At 41.3% G+C, this 17,212-nt stretch overlaps 2 protein-coding genes across 3 annotated transcripts in view; one reads left to right on the top strand and one right to left on the bottom strand.

Moving 5' to 3' along the window:
• LOC118100996 (ras-related protein Rab-26) overlaps positions 1–17,212 on the top strand; it is a 69,128-nt gene that overhangs the window by 39,144 nt on the left and 12,772 nt on the right. Inside the window, exon 5 of the mRNA XM_047338447.1 lies at positions 4,548–4,600. Coding sequence (XP_047194403.1) covers positions 4,548–4,600 — 53 coding nt within the window. The remainder of the gene's footprint in view (positions 1–4,547; positions 4,601–17,212) is intronic.
• Positions 12,241–16,007, bottom strand: LOC118100995 (NHS-like protein 2). Of its 2 annotated transcripts, none has more exons than XM_035146572.2 (3): positions 15,927–16,007; positions 13,642–14,732; positions 12,241–12,802 (listed from the first exon to the last, which is right to left on the bottom strand). In XM_035146572.2, exons 2-3 carry the CDS (start codon positions 14,666–14,668, stop codon positions 12,747–12,749), a joined length of 1,083 nt encoding a protein of 360 aa, XP_035002463.2. In that variant the 5' UTR covers positions 14,669–14,732; positions 15,927–16,007; the 3' UTR covers positions 12,241–12,746. The 2 variants fall into 2 exon arrangements, with proteins under 2 accessions (XP_035002463.2, XP_035002464.2); XM_035146573.2 differs by having other exon boundaries at positions 12,241–12,799.

The following is a 17,212-nucleotide window of genomic DNA, read 5'->3' as shown; positions in this document are numbered from 1 at the left end:
TAATGCATTTGAGGGGAATTATCAGGTATGTTTTGAGAGGGAGAAGAGGTGCCGTGAATATGTTTGTGACAAGTAGTAACAACATGGAGGAAAGGGAGGAGTCAGCCAACATCGCTGATAACATCGACAATGAAACGAAGATACTTCATCAAATACATTATACACATTTCCTCCTGGACAATTTGCTCACAAATCTGATCTTTCTGAAACCATGTTGTTTTTTATTTTATTTGACATAAGACTAAGTTAAATAGTCTTTGAACTGGAGTAATATGACATGAGTCTCAGTTTGCTTTGCACAGATACAGCAAGAAATGGCCCTCAGGGGAGTACTTTTTACTTTTATACTTTTCAGAACATCCCAGAGCCAGTACTTTTATACTTTTACTTCAGTGGTTTGTAACACAAGTATCTGTACTTCTACTTGAGTAAGAAATGTGTGTACTTTTGCCACCTGTATTCATATCTAATATACAGACATGAGTGGTTTCACTCCTCACTTTGAATTTATCGCGAAGGAAAGGTATTTCCCAAAACATAGAACTATTCCTAAATGCGAAACTATAAGAAGCGAAAGTATTTGTGTGGCCTCTTGTAGTGTGTAGTATATTTATCATAATATTGGATGAACTTCAGAATTGATGAATTTAATGTCAGCAGCATTTTAGTATTGCTGCTGGTCGATGTGTTGCTAATTTTGATATACTGTACTACTGGGTGACAAGACATAGCATTTGTTAATCATCGAATGTAAGAACTATATCTGTCAAATAAATAGAGTAGAGCCAAATGTAGTGGTAGTAGAAGTATAAGACCCCATAAAATGGTAATAACCATATTTCAAAGAGCATTTAATTTGCCAAATTTAAATGTTTTTGTTCTTTCTTTAATATATTTTTTCCTGCAGTGTTTCTTTTGAAAAGAGGCTGGGTCATCCTGGGCATCAAGAATGAATATGTTAGAACCACAACCTTCCCAGAAACCAAGAGCATAACAGTGACCGACCAGTGAACCATTTAAAAACAGCACCACTGTTGTGCTCTATATGGCATCCTTATATTATACATACATATTTTTGTGCTGTCACTCAAATCAAAGATAGAAAATACCATAAAACCTCTGAAAAGATGCTTTACATAGGCCTAATGTATATGTAACAAGTAAAACCGCTATGACTCCTGCAACCACATATTAATGCGGAGGGCTTTAGTCAAGTACTACTTTTCTTCCATCATTCTTTAGAAAATTCAACATGTTAGGCATTTATATGCAAATGTGGCTGTGCAATGCATGTTTATGTCACTTATTTTGAAGGGGAGGAAAGCAGCCAAGGTCGGTCAGCGATTACTGACGCAAAAGATTATCATCCGAGAAGTGATGGATGGCTGTGCTCTTTATGGATCACTTGACTCCATCAAACGCCATCTCTTCCTGCTCAGGCGTTCCTGAAGGAACTGTAGCATAGTGAAGAGTGGTTGTGTTTTATGAAATCAAATCAGGTAAAAGGTCATGTGGTTTGGAATACTGGCACGCTGGCAGTTAGCACATGGGTCATGAGTTGGAGGTGGAAGTTAGTGTTTTATTGTATTTCTGAAAATATAGTTTCAACCAAACGGATTGAACAAGGATTTTATGTTAAAAAGAAAATTAATTTATATGAACATTACAAAGACTAATTACACGTGCATTTTCTGATCTATGCGGAGATGTGGTTGACATATCATGTCCACAGTGTTTCGCACAGAATTAATTCAATCTATGGCGGTAACGTAGGTGCACATGCACGTGAATAAAGGTCACTCTCACACGCAACAGAGTGACCGAGAGAACTGCACTGTGTGCCACAACTGCAGCTGAACTATGAGATCTGACTGCCTGCGTGGAGGGTAAAAACGTTATGGACCAAAGCCTGAGCAACCGGTACCTCACAGTAGAGCGACAGCGCGAGCGAGCATTCGGTAAATAGTGGTGCACACACCAATTTAGAAATCGCTTATATTTTTAATTCATGATTCAACTGCAGATTAGAATATGAGCCATAGTCTAGATAATTAATGGGAAACGCTCGTTGACATCCAGCAGGTACAAAGCAACATTAATTTTTATTTGGAGTTGTGCCTCTGGCCACCAGTCGAGTGAAAGTCCAATAGTCACTCTTACTTAAGCTCCAGTTTTGGTCTCCACCGCTTTTACCTCTGGGAACAAGCTGTCTGCTGTAGCTGAGAGTCATGCTGTTTGAGCAGTGAGAGTGAACCAGTGAGCAAAGCAGTGGAGCACATGGTTCTGTGAGCCAAAGTTAGATGAGATTTAGAGGCAAACAATCTCAGAACATATCGGCTATTTGACGATGAATTTGTCTTCGGGAGCAATTGGCAATATTTTGGGGCTTCTGGTGTAGAGAGTGGATATTCAGGAAAAGACTTAATCTTCCGTTTACTGGTTACAGTCCAAATAGTTTATTTTATTACATGAGTCAAACGTCTCTCCACACAAAACCCACCACAGCCTGTTTACTTGCAGGCAATCAAAGCCTGCTCAAACACGATTGGTCAAACTAGGAACAGAAACCAGAAGGCTTCAGGCCCCAAAGCCTCACCTCCAGATTCTGCATGTTCACACTAAGAATCTGAACAATGCAACACTTCTGTCTTAATGTTTCCTGGTTGTGGTCGAGCTAACTTTGGATCAGCAGACAGTGTAGTTGGCTTGTAAAAATAAGTATATTTAAATAAGTATAATCATTATCTTTAATGTTTTCTACCCAGCTTGATGCTTGATTACCTTTTTGAACTTGTCAAGTCAGGCAGCCAAAAAGGCAACAGGAAAGCACTAATAGTCTTCGTCAGCCTCTGTCCTGTAAACATACCTGCCGTCATCCTCTGTTTCCCTGGAGGTTATAGGTGCGTCAGCATATGTCTGTATTTTAGTTATCTTGTCTCGTCTCCTCCTTGCCTGTTTGCAGCTCTTCTCCTTTTTTCCCTCACTATTTACGCACTTCCTCTACCATGTGGCCTGGCCTCCTCCGTCTTTCAACATTGTTATTTCTGTCTAATGACGACTATTTTGCAGCCCCGATGCATATGACGAAAAGCTCCACTGCTGTGAGAAAGTTCTCTGCCTTTGTTTGTCTTGCGGTCAATAGAAGATATAATTGGATTAAGGACGGTGAAGGGAAGCAACGGTGGCGCCTCCTTCTCTTTTCTGTTCCTTTTTCTTTCCACCATCCTCTTTTCTCTCCCTCTCTCTGTGTTTTCTGAGTGTGACAGAGACAGACCACAGCAATTACAAGTCATTAAACACCCTTCATGGACTTGTCTGGCTGGAGTCAACGGATGCAGGACCTAATCTTTAGTAGATTGGTGAAAATGCTGCCGCGGCTGAGGGGTGGAACAGTGTAGGAATGAGGATGGGGTGAGATGTAAGTGAATGAAGAGATGGCTGGGGGGACCAGATGCATTAGTTGGAGGAGGAGAGGTGCTCTGGAGCTAATTAGCTTCGGCTAATTCTCTAAAGTGAAGGTTGATCCAGCTGAGAAAATGAGCTGCGATTGCCCTCATAGGTGTAATGACTTTTTCTGTCCGAGAAGAGCTTCATTATGCACACCCTCCGGTTCGTGCTGCAAAATACCTGAGGTGATGTTCTCGTGTATGGCTGCGCCGTAATTAGTATTCACATGTGTGGCTATGTTGTCAGGTGCAACGCTAAGGCTGTGCTGAATAGAAGAGCTCAGCACTTTGCTCATGTACTGGCGGAAACTATTTTAAACTTTCCCTGTGTGCATTTCTCCTGTGTAAGATCCAAAATCTCCAGCTGAACTTCAAAACTATAAATATTTAATGAATATCTGCAGAGTGTATTGAAATGAGAATATAACTGTGCTACTCAACATTTTTTTGTTTTCGTTTATTTTGCAAAAAATGAATGATGCTTGGTGCTGCTGAGTTCTGAAAACAATTAGTGGATTGTTTACCCTTACATTTCTGCACAACCCTTACATTTACCCTGTTGTTATGACTATTACATACTTTTAAAATATTTTTTAAAAACAATTCTTGACCTGTGGGTGTACATCTACAGTGATTTTACAAAAATATTTTGCTTCCATTTTAAACATTCACTTGAGTTATTGTCTTTTTGTGGAATTTTAACATTTTGATTTCTTGATACCGGAGGTTTGTAGGTCTCCTCCTCTCCAAAACAAAAAGACCCCAAAACACACGAACACAAATATACAAATATATTTTGTATAAAAACTGTGCTACTTTGACCAAATTTGATTCGTCAACCAATCATGCCAGAGCCACCGCTATCATGAACTTGGAGCGTGTTGACTTCATGTCGCACAAATGTTTCAATTTCCAATTGTCATGGGAGGAATTGATGTAGTAAGTCGCTGGCTGCACCTGTGAGCCCACTGCAGCAACTTTGTGATACCACCACATTATGATATATAAATGATGTATAATACAATATGATAATTATTGGTTTCTTCAATGAGTCTCAGTCAAATTTCAAATGTGTGTCTTTTCTTCTCTCTCTCTCCTCAGCTCTTCTCCTTCTGTATGACGTCACTAACAAAGCATCCTTCGACAACATCCGGGTAAGAGCACTCGTCTGAAACAGTTCAAGGAACAAGGTCTCAGGTGCAAACGGTGATGAGTTCCCTCTGTGTGGTGACTGGACACAGTGAGGAGCTCAGTCATCAGGGAGTTGCTGGTCAGTTGGGGTGGTTCAGATAAAAGATGTCTCCTGGGCGTCTCTCCCTTTTCTGATGTAGGAGACCCTGACTCAAAAACACTGCAGGGGTTATATTTCACCTTGCTTGGAAAGGTCTCTAGATCTCCAGGAGGAGGTGAAGGAACATAAGTGAAATGACCCGGAGGTATTTCAGCAAATTGGACTATTAGAACACACTCAGAGACTATATACACAGGGGAGGCTGCAGGGACAACTGAACACAGGTTATACACATGAGGAAGAGGTGTAGGCGATCACAAGGGATGGAGGAGAAGAAACTGACAATAAGACACAGGAGGACCAGGAAGTAATGAGATAAGAAGATAGCAAAGGACAACACGAGGGATCACAAGAAATTCACTAAACTGAGGCAGAGACGCACAAGGAAGGGTAACAAATAATTAAAGACTTTATCCAATACAGAATAAATGTCCACAAGAAATCCAAGAGTCTTTGAAAACGTCCAAAACGATTCATCGGGAGAAATACATTTGAGTCTTGTGCATCCATTCATTCACCAATTTCGTTGGGCTGTGTAGGTGTAATAGTTAGACATAAGAATATTAATATTAAACAATATCTTAGTCACCTTGGGGGCAGCACCCTTGAAAATGGAGGTAGAAGTAACTATTACACTGATTCAGTCTCATTAAAATTACAAACTATCAATTTGGAACTCTCATTAATAATTAAATGAATAACGAACCAAAGCAAACGCACAGTCAAGGTTGAAGGACTTTGAGTTCTTCTAAGACGAAGTTGCAGTATTCACCCATGTGCAACATTAAATTAACAATTTCTGAAAGTATATACAGGTCTGAATGCGTGTGCGTGTGCGTGTGCGCGCACAGATCAAAATGACGGTAAATGGGGCTGGGGTTAAAGGTCAGAGACGAACAAACAAGATGGTGGTTAACAAAGAAAATAACAATATTCAATGCAGGTGCAATACATCATACAGCATTTTTGCATTAGATGAAAGGGTCTGTGATTAGTGGTTTGCCTGTTTAAGGATTGTGTTGATGTGTATCTCACTGCTGTGTGGTCGTGTGTAGGCTACAGCATAATCTTGAGATTTTGCATGAGTGCTTATGTTTATGTTAGATTATGCACCAATCTGTGTAATGTCCAATCCTTTATTAGCCGAGCTTCCATGTAGACAAAGCAGAAATATAATGTGGGTTTTAAAAGTTAGCGTGGTGCTTTATGGAAAGCTCCTTGTCTCCTGAAAGTGCACGGCTCCAAAAGTTCTCAAAGTGAGGTGCAAAAGGTGCACACGCTCGCAGCAGGGACGGAATAATGAACATTAGATAATGACGGCGAATGAGGACGAGCACAGTGGCAGCAAATGAAAGACGATAATGGAACTGAAAAACATCGGGGGCGCCTATTAGAGCTCATGTTCTCCCCAAAATGGAGCCGTTGCTTTGTAGTCGCGGCCCGTCTCTCCTCTGAACTCACCTCCAGCTGTGATTTTCCAGCCGTTGCCCGCCACTCCCCCACGCCATGCCTAACTGCTTTGATTAGAACAGGGTGGGGATAAGAGCAGAATATGTATCATGAAAGTGTGTCGTACACATTAGGGGGACGAAGGCTCCTCGGCCATCTGGCAGGCCTGATGCATTTACATCTGGAGCCTGACGGTGTGTGTGTGTGTGTGTGTAGTTGTAATATGTATGCATGGGAACAGTATGCTTGTGTGATGTGAATGTTTATGTGCACTCATGCAGGTGTGTGTGTGTGTGTGTGTACAAATGGCTTCACTAGCTGAGGATAGAGTATCTGTAGAGAAACCTTGACACAGACAGATGTCAAGAAGGAAAAATTTGTCTACATTTTCAGGACTAACCTCCACCCCGTCCCTCTCTTCTTTCTCCGATTCTCCCTTTTCCTCCTCCTGCCTTTTCAGTCGCGCTGACATCTTTCTTCCCGCACAGATTAATAGTTGGAACTTTAGCCTATGAATGCATACGAGTGGCATACGCAGCTCTGACCACATCCATGAACATTCAAGGCCGATGCTGCACACTGTGACAGAACACACTGACGTCTCCCTATAGGGCCCATAGGGTGAATCCATTAGGAGCAGAGCCTCAGGGTGAAGGCTGCAGAGCATCTGGATGATAAAGAGATGGAGAGTCCAGAGCTTTCCATCCCTCACCCTCTCTCATTCTGACGCCCATGTTTTTTCTTTCTTTCATTCCTCTTGTCAGTCTCCATATTCTGCAGCACTGGAAAAAGAAAAATCGAACAAACATTTCTAACCAGCATGCATTGTGTTCAGACCAGCATGCATCACGTTAAGTAAGCGCTGCACCGAGCCACATGAAGTCCAACACACCTAGTGTTTTGTGATGTTTCTGTTGTGCCCGTAATGATGTGACCTGTGGCGACCGACTCCATGTGTGTGGAATCGAGCTCTAGATGAGTGACAAAGTGCCAAAGGAATAAGGGAAGGAAATAAGGAAGGAAGGAAAGCAGAGTAGCCGCATCAATAACAACACTAAACAAATACACTATCCTCTGGATTTTAAACACAGACAATGCATGCAATGTTTTTCTTTGCTGAGCAGGATTGAGAGATTACCAAAGGACATTCAATTTGATTGATTGATTACAATTATTGACATCGGCATGAATGCAGAATTTGTGGAGATCTGTCCGCCATAATTCTCTAAATGAGCGACACGCTGCCACTGTCCTTCATGACAATGGGTGAGGATGGAGCAGCGGGATGATGAGAACAAATTGGATCCTGTGTAATTTGCACCTTTGCCAAGAGAGAAAAGAATCAACCTTCATGACGCTGAGTGCAGCCGACAGTGATCCCGCTATCGGTGATACGCAAAAGGTTTGAATGGGACAAGGCCTTTTCATGTGACAGTTTGATGTTGTACTGTCATAACAAAGAAGAAGGAATATTGTATCTGTAGTGCACCACACATAAGACGCACACTGATATGAAAGCAGTGATACACTAGGGAACATAATCCAAATATGTTTACATACACACAAATCTCAAATCTACGTCATTACTGTTGTGATGCTGGTGATAAAACAAAAAAGCCTTTCATCATGATACCGTCTGTCATTTTATCCTATTTACTTGTTCCCTAATTGGTCAGGAACATGATGATGATGGGATTGTACTTTTACCCGATGTCAAGCCGGCCTGTCTGTTTATTTTTACCATTATTATAATGGACGAGTGTGACAAGCTGCTTTTTGGCTCCTACCATTAGTTTCCTATTCATCACTTCTTTGGGAATTTCAAACATTACAATCATATCAACAAATTACACAAATTAGGAGACAGCCAGTTGCTGGAGGCAATATTTGTTCACGTTGTCCGTCCAATTAGTGTGAATGCTGAAAGAGAATTGCTTCAATTTTGGTACAAACATTCACTTTGAATCAAGGATGAACTGATTTGATTTTGGTGGTTAAAGGTCAAGGTTCTGGTGGACTCACAAAACATGTTTTTGGCCTCTTTTAGGACCGACTTCAGGGAGTTTCTCTCTTTCTTGTCCTAATTTCACCAAAAATGCACATTTCTGAAAAGAATATGCTCATTAAGTCGATATCAAAATGGTTTGTTTGTCAAATGACATGTAGACATTTAAAAATGTGAAAATTAAGGTGACATATGCAAACTAGTTTGTGGACACGTCAAATAGAATATCTGAAAACAGTATACACACATCTGAAAGGGTTTGTTCATCATTTTAAATTGTCAAAATATCATTTTGACGACATGTCTGAAAAAGTTCTCTGTGGTTAGTTATATCGTGAATTGAAGTTGTTTATTTATTTGTTTAGATCCCCATTACCCACTAAATTGCGACAGTGGCTACTCTTCCTGGGGCCTGACATGTCTGTCATTCGCATTAGCATCAAACTAAAGTGCTACTTGTCAGCCTTGTGTTTATAAATATATATGTACGTAAATTTTCTCTTAGCTATACTCTGGCTCCCCCTACAGGTGGGATGTGTAATTCATTGTCATAAATAGGAATTCTGGCCTGAGCCTAAATAACTTTCCTACTAAACCTCTTTTAAACTGGGTTTACCCGTCTTCTGATCAGAAATTGGCAAAAGCAGTGCGAGGAAGAAAACAGCAGCTTTCTCCACCTCTGTTAAAATGTTGTCAGACTTAATGCATATACTGGCAAACCATCCTCACACTTTACTGTATATGCCACTATACATTATGTATAGTGTGCATTATATCTGTACAGGAGAACAGTGCCTGTCTAACTCCACACATACTCCTTTCTTTCTTCGCAGTTCCAAGGTCAGGTTATAGATAAAGGGCCAACCAACAGTACATTGTAGTGTCTACATTTAGGGACTTTCAAATCTAACTCATATGCGCCAGACAGAGAGGGACCAACTTCAACCCTCACCAACTCTTTTACGTCTTTCACCAGTGGCAAGACGTAAGGACACAATGTGATTCAGGAATGCATATTTAGGCTTAACTGTCCAAAAGTATGCGAACACCTACATGTAACATAGAGAGTGACAACAATTCTAGCCATGTCACACAAACCACAACAAAAAGTTGAAGTGGTCAAAGCATTTCTAACGTTACTTCTTGAAACTGTGTCCTGAACTAATTTGCACATTCATGCTCCGACCGTTTGTGGTGTGCAGTAAACGTTTGCACATTCACTGCCCGGTAGCATGCGTGTGTGTACACTGCACATTACTGCATGCATGTACTGTGTATATATATATATTGGGATTTTTCAGAAGTCATCTCATATCAGCGCTTCACAGCTGCTCCTTTTCACCGTTTGCTAAAGACACTGCTCGGATGCTGATTTCCAATTACTCACATACTACACACACATACACACACACACACAAACACTATTGATCAGCATGCATGGACAAATACTGTGAAAAAAAATCATTCAATGATTAAATCCCTGAAAGGCTTCTCGCAGCAGAGAGTCTTTGTTGTTTAAAAGATTCCCACAAGAGCTAAACAAAAATCAATGCGCAGTACACCCAGTGTCAGCCGGCACACGGCCAGCAACATGTTCACGCAATTACAGTCAGTTTTATTCTTCTGTTGTATTTACCACATGTTGTTCTGCTCTTGAAGTAAAGGATAGAATGATTATACTGTATAAGATCAGCAGCCAACTAAATTAAACGTTTTACTGTAAATGCTGCTATTACCCAACATCTGCTGCTACTTTACTCATCCTGTGGATCAACATTACTTTCCATCAAATATTTTGCACCGCTCAATCTATTTTTTGCACTAGCCTGGTTTGCACTACTCCTTCCTACCCTGTTCCTTTTGACTGTGTACTCTGTTGTACACTAGTGTCACTCAAGTACTTAATATGATGTTAATACTTAATAGTTGTGCAACATATGTGTTGAGTGTTTATATCTCTACTTATGTTTAAACAGAGAATTAGAGTGAAACAGCCTTTCAGTCCCATCTATGGCCTGTACACACTGCAGCATTGACAATAAAGTCGAATTTGGCAACAGTTAACAATTTGGACAGGATTTCAATTTTTTTCTTAGAGTAGCACTGTGTTATTAGAAGATTGTATGAAACCAAACTCTGTCCTCGTGAGCAGGAAGAGAAACAAGGGTTTGGATGAAGATAAGGAGAAGCTGTGGGTCTTGGGTCGTTATTGTTTCACCATAATGGACTGAAAGAGACTGATACGCTCACATGTTGAGATAGTGCAGTCATCTTTGTTAGGACATTGCGTTGACTTCCACTCTTTATGGATGACTTGTTACTGCTACTAACCTTAACCAGGGCCAATTCTGCTGGCTGCTCCACTGGATGGATCTTTTCCGGCCAAACATATCCCATGATTCATTGTGCTTCAGTAACAAATTGTTTTTCAAAGAGTTAATGGCAGAAAAAAGCGAGGCGAAAACGTCAGGGGAATTTATTTTTAAATTAAAGCCGAATTTTGTCAACATTTTGAATCAAGCGAAGTACATTTTTGTCCGTAGCTTTGCTGCTAGGCGACGTGGTAACGGTGGGACAAGCTGGTGATGCAGTAGGTCGACCAGACATCTCATTTCGGCCGACACGGTTTACACTGCCATTGGAGGGCGCAGCCGACGTCGGCTGCATAGACCGGGTCATCCACAGGATGCAGCCGCTGAATTGAGACACTCATTGTGCTGCATTTCCTGCTATCCTAGTTCTGAGAGATAAAAATAACTCCTCTTCTCTGCTTTTCATCTTCATCTTTTTGTTCCTCTTCAGAGGTGAAGTGTATCCATCCATCTAATTTAGACTCGTGAGACTTGTTTTACTCTAAGTTTCAGTCAGTCACTGAGTGAGAACCTGTACCAGAGTGTCGCTCACTCCGAGCGTGATTGGCACATTTCAAACCCTGGAGTTTTTGATCATTCAGCATGAGCCAACATTGGAACTCTGCCATTTGAACTCAGCTGGCACCAAAGGGGTTTGATAATGACATCTTAGGTATTATTGCTCAGTTTTAAGGTCACGTGACATCACATTGTTGTAAACACGATATATATATATATTTTATATTATATTATTTATTTGTTTGTTTTCAACCATCTTCCTTTGTAGTCATCATCATAAGTTCTGCACTTGTTGAGGGAGGATCAAATATCCACCAGTGTTTAGCCAGGATATCGTTTTGAAACCATTAGAAACAGTCGGCTTGCCACATCATCACACATTGTCTTGTCTGTGTGAACCTGTGTGTATGTGATGCATGAGCGTGTGTATGTGTACAAAACTTATTTTCAATTTAATTTTAAAAATCCTCATCCGGCAAAGCATTTCCCCCTACATTATTTGTAGTTCAAAAAATGAATTAAATAAGTAAACCATAATGGAAGAATGCAGCAGCTTCGGATTTGCATGCACATGGTGTGTGTGTGTGTGTGTGTGTGTTGTGTGTGTGTGTGTGTGTGTGTGTGTGTGTGTGTGTGTGTTGTAGTGTGTGTGTGTGTGTACACGTATGATGATGTGCAGTCCCAGCACTCACCAGCCTGCAGTAATGCTTCCAGCTTCCCGGGCTGCAGATCTCCCTCTGCTCTGCTGGACGCCCAGCTCGTCTCAGAGGACCAGAGCCAGATTCACAGTAACTCCATCCAAACTTCTTTCTTCTTACCTCCCACTTCCATCAGTTTACCTGAAGCCTTTTTTCACAATATATTCTGCTGAAATATTGCAAACTATTTCACTGTATTACATAATATTCTCTTCTGGGGTATTATACAATAGATAGCATGTATGTTCTTAATAGAGGATGGATGTAGGTGACACTGTGCATGTAGCAAATTTAGTAATGAGCTCTTTATTTACCATAAATATCCAATGAGGCTGGAATTAACTTGTGCAGTGCCCGTTCTAAACCCGCCTGTTAGGAATGGGCTGGGCTCTCTGCCTGTGTTAAAGCTCCATCACTTTTTATTGCGTTTGTGCCAGACGTTGTGTACAGTGGATGGTGCAGAGAGTGACATTTTGAAAACTTTGAGTTCTTAAAAGAGTTTATTATTTCCAGGTTAATTTGACTTCCGTCATGTACACACGTAACCAATCAGAATGCTTGCACCTCACCTGAACAATCTGGAGATTTGTGTTGTTGTGAACGCGTCTGAGCAGAGAATCTCCTGCTCCGTTGTTTATGTGTGAAAAGCAAAGTCCGGAGAAAGTCCAGACCCAATTCTACAGACAATCCTCTGGAGTTCATGTCTGAAAACGGCTTGATATGTGAATGACAGGAAGAACTACGTCATAATTGCTTAAGAGAGATGAGTCGGCAGATATTTACATCAGAGAAAAAAAACACAATACTGTACAAAACACTACTTTTTGGAACACACATGCACACATCTCAGCACTTTGATTAAAAAACAAGACCTCAGATGAGGCCACGGTTTCCCATCCTTACAAATGTACATGTAGCATCTGTGAATTATTTTACAACAGCTTGATAGTGAACGGTGTTGGAGGTTTGGGGATGAAGGCTGGAGGTTCAGATTTCTCTGCCAGGGAAGCGTCGAGAGGAAGTGGTGTCCAGATGCAGTCCTGCTGGAACAAAGTAAATGTTGTTACCATTGACTGACGGAGAGGAGGAGCTTCACAGAGAGAATCAATCAGGGTGGGATCTGCAATTAGACCCTCTGCAAACTTTAAAGACTATGTTGTACATCATCTTCATACACAACAACTTCATTTGAACGTGTGTGTGTAAAGTGGAAGGCATATTAGAGATAGCTTTTATACAGTTTATGAATACGGTTGTGATCGTAAATTAATTTGTATTTCAATTACAATTTTTTACCAGCCCTATTGTGGATTTTGTCCCAACTTGTCAGTGGATTGTGCAATTATTATATCCACCATATGCTGATATTTGTTAATGGATTCAAAACATTAAATTAAAATTATTTTTCGTGTTTGTGTTCAAACAATTGGGTTTGCACAATTTAAAATCACCCACAAGTCCAGTCTGCATGTCCACCCTTTATACCACATTCCGGCAGCCATGTTTGTGTTTTGATTCAGAGCATAGACTGAAGATAGACCACAACCTTTGCTTTTAATCATTAAATTTCCTCCCATTTTATAACATGGTATAACTAATAAAACCCATACGTAATCAAATTTGGTCCATGTCCCATCAACTAACGTGGAGGAGGCGGAATTTATGATCTATTCTGCAGCCAGCCACGACGTGGCAATCGAGATGCTTTGTACATAAAGATGGGCGATATTACCACTAGAGGGCTGAACCTCTATACCAAAATCTCCACACTGTTTACGCCCCTGTGGATCTCACACATTTTCCATCTTTATAGAAGTTAACTACTGAATTGCGGTGTGAATTTAAAAGAGGAATACTCTTGGAAGCTGTTAAGAGCACTCACCAGATTTCGGAGCATGCAGGTCAGTCTGATGCGCTTGTTTAGATTTAGGGTTCATCACTCTGCTGTAAATTACATCTGTAGTTTTGGTGGAAACAGGTGCACAGCGTTGCGCCGAATGAGCAATCAGCTGCGCCATTTTTCTGGCCGTGAAGGTTTTTTCTGGAACAGGTGGTGGTATTTTTCGCTGAGGGGTCACCTGCGACTCCACTTCACTCCCCTCACTGAAGACGTCATCGGACTCGTCTGAATGGGTGACCGAGCGTAGACGCACGCCACAGAGTGCCTCAAGTGTCACCACGGGCAGAGGCGTCGCCGGAGATCTGAGGAAGAATGAGGTGTCCGAGTGGCGCCGACGTGATGGTTTGGCTCCGAGAGGGGGTTTAATTTTCGGGGAGCGGTCTTGATCAAGGGAGTTATCTGGTGTAGAGTTTGGGACAGGCCTGGACTCGCAGTCTGGAAAGACGACGGGGAGGGGGATCTGCAGAGACAGCCTGTTGGTGCGAGCCTGGGCGGTGGTGAAGCTCGACTTGGGACGCATCTTCCAGCCTAGAGGGTCGTGGCCGGTGATGGCGGAGGTCTGTATGGGAGGAGGAGAGGAGCAGGAGGAGGTGGTGGAACAGGAGGAGGAAGATGATGGTGAGCTCAAGATTCTGATGTGGGGGCAGGAGGAGCGTCTGGATAAGGAATCAGATACTGCAGGAGGTTTGAAAAGAGACGTTCTTCGCTGAGGAGGCTGTGGTTCCTTCTTCTTCTTCCTCACAGTAATGACATGTGGGCTCCCACACTTACTGAGGTCAGCTGACCACCGCCTCTGATGAGAAGGGGGCGTGGCCCTGGAGGTGGAGACTGGGGGCATAGGGAGCTCTCTGGGCTCCTGGCTCTGCGTTGTGACTCGCCCTAGCCTTTGTTTGCCCATGCCGTCTCCAAGGCTCACATTTTTACCACTAGACTCTTTTTTACTCATCTGGCAACACTTAGCACAGGCTACGCTAACAGTGCCATCAGAGGCAATGGAGCCTTTATTCATCTTGTATGTAGGTAGTTGGTAGTACTTGTCAGGTCTGGTGATTGTAAAATTATGAAATAAAAACCTGTGAAGAGAAACAAGTAGAGAGTGAGTGGATATATATATAGATAGATATATGCAGCACTGTAGACGCGACCATTAATTCTTCTGGGTCCATGGGGCCCAAAAAGGAAGTCTTCATGTGCCCTGTAGACCTCTACATTAAAAAAAGGCGCCCCCTGCATTGTGACACAGCTTTAGGCTCCAAATGACGTCACCAATGCAAGATGTCAGAACCTATATTCTGGGTATTGTGTCCTCATTTTTGTTGTGGGAGGAAGATGCTTTGTCCATCATTTTATACAGTCTATATAAACAGACTCATAACATGCCTGCCGACCCCCTCCCAACCAAGTCTGGTTCTGTTGGACGTCTCGTCCTAAAAATAGTTTTTTTCTCTCAACCTTTGCAAAGTGTTCTCATCGTGCAAACAGCTGAGAAGGACCTTTTCAACATTAACACTGAACTTGTCAGGACCAGTAGACCTCATGGGGACCAAAGCTCTGTCCTAATGAGGCGTCATTTCTGAGGTCCCGATTAAGGTTAACAGTTAGATTAATGATTTGGGATCATGTTTTGTTAAGGCTGTCCACAATGAATGAAAGTCAATGCAAAGTCTTGGAAGGGATAGCTGCAAAAAAACCTGTGTGTGTGTGTGTTAATGTAAAAAAGAGGAACAAGAGACGCCCATCTCGATTTCTCAAGTACAGTTTCACTTCTGCAACCAGTGGCTTTTCACAGCAAAACCAGATGTTACACAAGTTTTGGCAGTTTAGTGATCTACTAAACAACATCATATTTCAGGTGATTTTGACACACATTTATACATCTGCTTATATTGCAGGTTTACTTTGGCTGTTAGCAAAGCTAACATTAGCTCCCATTAGCTAATATAATAATGTACATATTAGCATATGAAGTAAGGTTGTCACAGTAACACCCCTGTGTTTAGGAAATTGATTCAAAAATAAAGTTAAAGTTAAATAGTTGGTTTGGATAAACAATATTGTGCATTGTAATTAATTTAGCCTATTTAATGCTTCTAAAAAAGTTTCACAATATAAAGTGTATTCTTAAAAACTTGGAAATCTGAAACAATTAAATCCCAGAATTTGAAAATCATCATTATAATAATATATAATATAATATCATGATATTATTGTATAATATTAGCATAAGCCTTCGTGGCCAAGATGTAAAGAGTTCAAAAGTAATGTACCTGTGGTGCTGTGTTGATCTCAGTTCTTTTCCAGTCTGGAGTCATTTCTTACCCTCTCTCTTTGTTAACATCTGCTCTAACCCCACCCAGCTGCCCACCAATATGACCACAACTTCCTCAAATTAACGCCCAGTCATTTTACAACACAGTTGCGAGTTATTGTTTGTTCATGTTAGTCACATTTCTCAAACAGACCTTGACACAACTATTTTTATGTAATAATCCACAGCTTCTTCAGTACAAATACATGTTTTTCTATTTTTTGTGAACTGATGAGCAGTAATCATTTATTAAAGGGTCAGTTTACTTCAACCCTAAAAAATCTCCAGTGAAATCTGTGCACATGAGGTTGTTTCTTTTAGCCATTTTCAGACAGGGCCTCTGGAGGATATCCACAAAATTGCGTCCGGACTTTCTCCGGAGGTTGCCTTTCGCACATGAACAATGCAGCGTGAGATTCTCACCTGTTTTTGTTTACAGCACATCAACAAAGGCATTGGCGCTTGTCCCCAAAAGCTCTCTGGACATTCGTCTGTCTATTCTATGTGTATGGTTCCTCTTGTTAGAAACCTCACCCCGACACACCCCGCTTGCGATGAATCTAGAATGTATGGAGGAGCAGGAGATCCTCCACACCTTCTACAGACTTTATTCTGCGCACGATGGCCAGAGAAAGTCTGCAGGCTCTCAATCTGACATTTGTGTTCACAAATACAGCCCCTTCGGAGGGTCTCTGGAGTTCACTGCATGTCTGAAAGCAGCTGTTCAGGGTTCCTCATTCACAGATAAACCACAGAGCAAAATTGATCAACATTTTATTTCCCGTCAGCAGGAGTGCTTCTTTGTTCCAAACTGAATTATCTAAACTTCTCCTAGATGAAATGCTATAACCTTTTGTTCATAGGAAGGTTCCAAGATTGTTATTCCTATTTTAGTTTACTTGTGGTTGATTCCATTATATTTAAATAACTGATCTTACTCTATATTTAGACACTGGGCCTGTCTCATTCGTCATGACACTTGATATTTTTAGACCTACCTAAGAATTTCTATCAGGATTAATAAAGTTCTATCTTATCTTATTGAAACTATGTGGCTACTTGCAGGCTTTCAGAGCAGCTAGGTGGCCTGTAGACTTTCAGTCACGTCTCTACACAGAGTTGTGTAGGTTGTAAAGACATTTTCTATCATGTTTACGTGCACGGCTGCTCTTTTTCTCTTAAATATATCGGACCTCAAAGACCTGATGTGCAGAATATCCTATGTGTGATCATTTGAAAAGACAA

Source organism: Hippoglossus stenolepis, chromosome 21 (genome assembly GCF_022539355.2).
Source record: "Hippoglossus stenolepis isolate QCI-W04-F060 chromosome 21, HSTE1.2, whole genome shotgun sequence".
Lineage (NCBI taxonomy): Eukaryota > Metazoa > Chordata > Actinopteri > Pleuronectiformes > Pleuronectidae > Hippoglossus > Hippoglossus stenolepis.
This window is presented reverse-complemented; position numbering and strand designations above follow the sequence as displayed.